Here is a 7305-nt window from a genome sequence, read left to right as displayed (position 1 = left end):
AGCATATTTTCGGTATCCATTCCTCTGTTGAAGGGCATCTGGGTTCTTTCCAGCTTCTGGTTATTATAAATAAGGCTGCTATGAACATAGTGGAGCATGTATCTGTTTTATATGTTGGGGCATCTTTTGGGTATATGCCCAAGAGAGGTATAGCTGGATCCTCAGGCAGTTCCCTGTCCAATTTTCTGAGGAACCACCAGACTGATTTCCAGATGGTTGTACCAGTCTGCAATACCACCAACAATGGAGGAGTGTTCCTCTTTCTCCACATCCTTGCGAGCATTTGCTGTCACCTGAGTTGTTGATCTTAGCCATTCTCACTGGTGTCAGGTGAAATCTCAGGGTTGTTTTGATTTTCATTTCCCTTATGACAAAAGATGTTGAACATTTCTTTAGGTGTTTCTCAGCTATTCGGCATTCCTCAGCTGTGAATTCTTTGTTTAGCTCTGAACCCCATTTTTTAATAGGGTTATTTGTCTCCCTGCTGTCTAACTTCTTGAGTTCTTTGTATATTTTGGATATAAGGCCTCTATCTGTTGTAGGATTGGTAAAGATCTTTTGCCAATCTGTTGGTTGCCGTTTTGTCCTAACCACAGTGTCCTTTGCCTTACAGAAGCTTTGCAGTTTTCTGAGATCCCATTTGTCAATTCTTGATCTTAGAGCATAAGCCATTGGTGTTTTGTTCAGGAAATTTTTTCCAGTGCCCATGTATTTGCGATGTCTCCCACTTTTTCTTCTATTAGTTTGAGTGTATCTGGTTTGATGTGGAGGTCCTTGATCCACTTGGACTTAAGTTTGTACAGAGTGATAAGCATGGATCCATCTGCATTCTTCTACATGTCGACCTCCAGTTGAACCAGCACCATTTGGTGAAAATGCTATCTTTTTTCCATTGGATGGTTTTGGCTCCTTTGTCAAAAATCAAGTGACCATAGGTGTGTGGGTTCATTTCTGGGTCTTCAATTCTGTTCCATTGGTCTATCTGTCTCTCTGTACCAATACTATGCAGATTTTACCACTATTGCTTTCTAATACTGCTTCAGTTCAGGGATAGTGATTCCCCCAGAAGTCCTTTTATTGTTGAGGATAGTTTTAGCTATCCTGGGTTTTTTGTTATTCCAGATGAATTTGCAAATTGTTCTGTCTAACTCTTTGAAGAAATGGATTGGCATTTTGATGGGGATTGCACTGAATCTATAGATCGCTTTTGGTAAAATGGCCATTTTTACTATATTAATCCTGGCAATCCATGATCAAGGGAGATCTTTCGATCTTCTGAGGTCTTCTTCAATTTCTTTCTTCAGAGTCTTGAAGTTCTTATTGTACAGATCTTTTACTTGCTTGGTTAAAGTCAGACTGAGGTACTTTATATTATTTGGGTCTATTATGAAGGATGTCATTTCCCTAATTTCTTTCTTGGCTTGTTTCTCTTTTGTGTAGAGGAAGGCTACTGATTTATTTGAGTTAATTTTATACCCAGCCCCTTTGCTGAAGTTTTCTTATCAGCTTTAGTAGTTCTCTGGTGGAACTTTTGGGATCACTTAAATATACTATCATATCATCCGCAAATAGTGATATTTTGACTTCTTCTTTTCCGATCTGTATCCCCTTGATCTCCTTTTGTTGTCTCATTGCTCTGGCTAGAACTTCAAGAACTATATTGAATAAGTAGGGAGAGAGTGGTCAGCTTTGTCTAGTCCCTGATTTTAGTGGGATTGCTTCAAGTTTCTCTCCATTTAGTTTAATGTTAGCAACTAGTTTTTTGTATATGGCTTTTACTATGTTTGGGTATGGGCCTTGAATTCCTATTCTTTCCAGCACTTTTATCATGAAGGGGTGTTGAATTTTGTCAAATGCTTTCTCAGCATCTAATGAAATGATCCTGTGGTTTTGTTCTTTCAGTTTGTTTATATAATGGATCACCTTGATGGTTTTCCGTATATTAAACCATCCCTGCATGCCTGGGATGAAGCCTCCTTGATCATGGTGGATGATTGTTTTGCTCTGCTCTTGGATTCGGTTTGCCAGAATTTTATTGAGTATTTTTGCGTCGATATTCATAAGGGAAATTGGTCTGAAGTTCTCTTTCTTTGTTGGGTCTTTGTGTGGTTTAGGTGTAAGAGTAATTGTGGTTTCATAGAAGGAATTCGGTAGTGCTTCATCTGTTTCAATTTTGTGGAATAGTTTGGATAGTATTGGTATGAGGTCTTCTATGAAGGTCTGATAGAATTCTGCACCAAACCAGTCTGGACCTCGGCTCTTTTTGGTAGGGAGACCTTTAATGACTGCTTCTATTTCATTAGGAGTTATGGGGTTGTTTAAATGGTTTATCTGTTCCTGATTTAACTTCGGTACCTGCTATCTGTCTAGGAAATTGTCCATATCCTACAGATTTTCAAGTTTTGTTGAATATAGGCTTTTGTAGTAGGATCTGATGATTTCTTGAAGTTCCTCTGATTCTGTAGTTATGTCTCCCTTTTCATTTCTGATTCTGTTAATTTGGACACACTCTCTGTGTCCTCTCTGTAGTCTGGCTAAGGGTTTATCTATCTTGTTGATTTTCTCAAACAACCAACTTTTGGTTCTGTTCATTATTCCTATGGTCCTTTTTGTTTCTACTTGGTTGATTTCATCTGTGAGTTTGATTATTTCCTGCCTTCTACTCTTCCTGCTCAAAAGAATAGTTTCAGGGTTATATCTTTGGCCCTGTGTGGGACATTTTATAATACTTAATATCATTAGTTTTTTATTTTTTTTTTGCTAGAAATTAATATAAACCCTGCTGCCACATGGAAATTAATTTGACTTGACAAATACCTGTACAAGAAGAGGCATTAAAATATCTTGAGTTCAGGAAACAATCAAGATAAAATATAGTGAAATCTAGTAGAAAATTAAAATGGCATTCCAGTTTCTCATTATTTTCAAATTGTATCCCATGAAAGTTCTTCATAAAATTCTGCAATATATTTTTCTGTTTTGCTGGTTATGAGCTTATTGAACATAAATTAGAAAATAGTGGTGCTTAGAGGAGGAAAGTGAAAAATTCTGGTAATATTGAAAATGAAAAACTTATCTATTTCTACTATCATCAAATATCACCATTATGCTGCAGGCCATGTATTATTTAATAAAGCAATGAAATAGTAATCATCAACTCATTAACTCAGTAATCTCTATGTATCTTCTCCTTTTTTGAAAGTCATATCATATTTTATGTGTTAGTTTCTATGATATTTTGTTTTTATGTTTACTAGTCATCACAATTTTGAAAATGTACACTAGAATTATATTGTGTCAATTAATGAAAGGTGCATAAATATATCATTATTAATAAAATGAAATTTGAAATAAGGTGTATGAAGTAGGTTTCTGCTTACTTAAAATTTTAAAGTGCAACTGAATTCAGAGTTACTTTAGCAGAATTATATTACATAAAATAAGTTTGTATGAAATAATATATAAAATTGAAATATGGTCATTTTTCCCAAGAATGGTGAAACAGTCAGGATTCTGTATGCAGATGAGGGTTGGAAATTCAAACATAAATATATTATTTTTTAGTAAATTTTTTAGAACATTTGAGTAAACAAATTATTTGGCTTTGATTATTCTGTAGCAAGTATTGCAATTTCTACTATGAGATAGTAATCAACAGAAAGGAAATATTGCTTTTCACATGTTCAAATGTTTTTAAAAATCTATTCTTATGGTAGATTTTGTTTATAGAATATACTTCTGGTTTAAGAATTTATAAGATATATTATATATATATATGAAGTCAACTCATTGATCAATAGAATTGATAGCAGAAAGAGTCATCTATAATTGGCAAGCAGTTCAGAACATGCTGAGGCATGTTTATGTTGGTGAGCATTGATTTAAAGGTATAGGCTGACAATGCACTTTCTGCTCTCTTTTTTCTAGATGTGGATGATTTCTCAAGGAAAGAACATACAATAATCTTTGTAATATTTCATTTTCAACTACATTTTCAAGTGTCTCAATGTTCAATGAAGGAAATTGAAATTTAAAAAAAATAATAGGGAAGATATGTGGACGTAAGTGCATAAAAATTTGAATTTAAATGCACTTTATATTATAAATAAGACGGTCTACAAATTTCAAGAAACTAGTTTTCAAGTGTCAAATATATCAAATGCAGTGACATTACTTATGAAAAAAGCATTAATTCGGATATCCCAAATATATATGGAATTTAAGTACAAGATATTACTACAATTTTCATAACCACCGTACTTAATGTAACAATATCAAATCCCAATACAATTCAGAAAAATTTCAGCAATAACATGAATCTTTCAAACAAATCAGGTATTTCTGAATTCTATCTGATTGGACTGACATATGGTCCAGATGTTGAATCGTTTATCTTTAGCTTGTTCCTGTGTATGTATTTTGTTATCATCTTTGGAAACTTTCTTATTATCCTGGCCATAATCTCTGACTCACACCTCCATACGCCCATGTACTTTTTTATTGCTAATCTGTCCTTTGCTGACATCTGTATAAGCACAACAATAATTCCAAAGATTCTAGTAAATATTCAAACACAGGATAAGAGCATCTCATATGGTGGTTGCCTTTCACAGGTGTGTTTTGTCTTGACTTTTGGTGGCTTTGAAAGCTGTCTCCTTGGTGTGATGGCGTATGACCGCTATTTGGCCATATGTGATCCCCTGAGGTACACAGTTATAATGAGTCCTTGTTCCTGTGTATTGCTGGTTTTACTTGCAGTGTTCATCAGTACTGTGAATGGACTACTGCACAGTCTGATGTTGCTAAAATTGTCTTTCTGCACAAACCAGAATATTCTCCATGTCTTCTGTGAACTTGTTCAAGTCATCAAACTTGCCTGCTCTGATACATTCATTAATACGCTTCTTTCATATACAGTTACTAGTGCATTTTCTGGTGTTTTTCTGGCTGGGATTATTTTCTCTTATATTCAAATTGTGTCCTCTGTTCTTAAGATCAAATCAGTCCAGGGACGAAATAAAGCCTTTTCCACTTGTGGCTCTCATCTTTCAGTAGTGTTTTTATTCTATGGAAAAGCTTTGGGAGTGTATATGAGTTCTTCAGTTTCTGACTCTTCTGCTAAGAATGTAATCTTTTCTATGATGTATATTGTGGTCCCTCAAATGCTGAATCCTTTCATTTACAGTTTTAGGAACAGAGAAATTAAGCAAGCCATGAGAATCCTTATCTATTCTGGGTATTATTTCCATAAGTTGAATTGACAGAATCTGTCAGAATGACAGAAACATTGGTGAAACGGAGTAACTAACTCTTGGATCATTAAATCCTTCAAAAATGATTAGATCGTTAATTGTCTAAGCATATTTCTATGCCATCCTTTATTGTGATTGTGGCTTTATTTTCCAGCATTGTGATATTCCACAAATAATTTTATTTGTGATTCATTTCTTTGGTGCTTCTGAGGTAGAGGCAGATGAAGGTTTTTTTTTTCCTAATAAAGTTTCATCAATATTTTTTCTGAAAAATAAAATTTAATATCCTATGGGTAAGTTGATAGACATATGCAAGATGAAGATAATATATGAAGTTGTATGTGACTGGAAATAATACTTAATTATCCATTGCTTTCACCCCACAGACAGAATATATTCCCTGCTAACCAGAAATTTATACTTTCTAAATAATGACTGAAAATTTCTCAGGATAGTAGTCTTTATGATTCCACGCTACCACCCACACTGATTGTTTCACTATTTTAAACATTCAATTTTTTATAATTAATATATATATATATGGCTTCAAATTATTTTGTTAAATCACTTTATTGTTAAAATTGCTATTATTTCTCAAAGAGAAGTAACTATTACCTAGTATATTGAAGATAAAAACTTATTATTAGTACTTAGTAATTTTTACTGCATAGTTTCAGAGATTAGGGATTCTTTAATTTATGAATTAAGACATCTCTACTTTAGATGCATTTTGTATAGTGGGTCCATGTGTTACATATAGAGATGACACAGTCTAACTGAAGTGTATAAACCATTTGTCTAGTTATTCTTTACAATACACTATTTTTAAGGTCACTCTGGGTTACTAATAATCATGAAATTTATAGTTTTCATTGCAATGCTCCTCATTTTTCAATAATATTTTCCATTATGAGGAAACATACTACATTTGGAGTAATACAAATACATCTAATATCTAAGATACATTTAAGATAACCTAAATTATACTTGGCATCTCCAAATGTAATTTCATGCACTTTTATACACAGGTAAAGAAAAAGATTAATATAAGCTTTACTCCCAAAGGAAGACCAGATATATTATGATATTTAAGTCATTATGATATTTTCAATATAGGAAGAGCCTGAATTATGGAAGTTGTGAAGGGAGAAATTTAAGTAGAGAAAGGGAGATAGTGGTTGTGACCAAGGTGTGTATGACAGGATAGCAACAGAAGAAAAATAACATTCCCTTGAAGTATGAAAATTTAATTAAATATATGATCTATATGGTATCAAAAATAAAAGAATAGGCACTGCATCTCTCCTTTTAAAATAATGACTGCTTGGGTGTTTGACCACTTCTGTATGACTCAAAAAGTATTTTCATGATTTAATGATGAATGCAAAGGACCCTAGACTCAGTCCACCATCATGACATTTATATTTACTGTAGGACTGAACTGAAAATTGCATGAAAATATTTAATATTTGGATATTGGGGATTTTGAATAATCAATACATCTTTTATATCTGTTATCTTCTATATTTAATTTAAAATTCCTTTTTAAAAATCAAAATGTTGTTAATGATATTGAGAAAAAAACAAAGTACATTTTCAAAGAAGTTATAAACATGTTGTCTTTATTAAATGTGTGGAATGAATCATCACAGTGAAATATGCATTGATTAATATACAATAATTCTGAGACACCACCCAGACCTGAAGGGACCTGGTCAACAGCTACCTGCACCCAAATCCCATGGGAGGGAGAGGTAAACAATCAGAGGGGCAGACACGCCTGGGAAGCCAGAAGAGACTAAACTCTGCCCACATTTTTTTTTCATCTTTATTAACTTGGGTATTTCTTATTTACATTTCGATTGTTATTCCCTTTCCTGGTTTCCAGGCCAACATCCCCCTAACCCCTCCACCTCCCCTTCTCTATGGGTGTTCCCCTCGCCATCCTCCCCCCAACAATCACATTCACTGGGGGTTCAGTCTTGGCAGGACCAAGGGCTTCCCCTACCACTGGTGCTCTTACTAGGTTATTCATTGCTACCTATGAGGTTGG

General features: G+C 33.9%; 1 protein-coding gene across 1 annotated transcript; it reads left to right on the top strand.

Annotated features, from left to right (window-relative positions):
- The first annotated feature begins 4313 nt into the window (after positions 1-4313).
- On the top strand, positions 4314-5261 carry Or7g25c (olfactory receptor family 7 subfamily G member 25C). Its single transcript, NM_001000988.1, is given in 1 exon segment — positions 4314-5261. A coding segment is annotated over 1 exon segment (948 nt).
- Positions 5262-7305: the final 2044 nt, after the last annotated feature.

The sequence above is a fragment of the Rattus norvegicus genome, chromosome 8, assembly GCF_021556685.1.
Source record: "Rattus norvegicus strain SHRSP/BbbUtx chromosome 8, alternate assembly SHRSP_T2T, whole genome shotgun sequence".
Lineage (NCBI taxonomy): Eukaryota > Metazoa > Chordata > Mammalia > Rodentia > Muridae > Rattus > Rattus norvegicus.
Note: the sequence above shows the minus strand (reverse complement) of the source record. Positions and strands in the feature narration are given on the sequence as shown.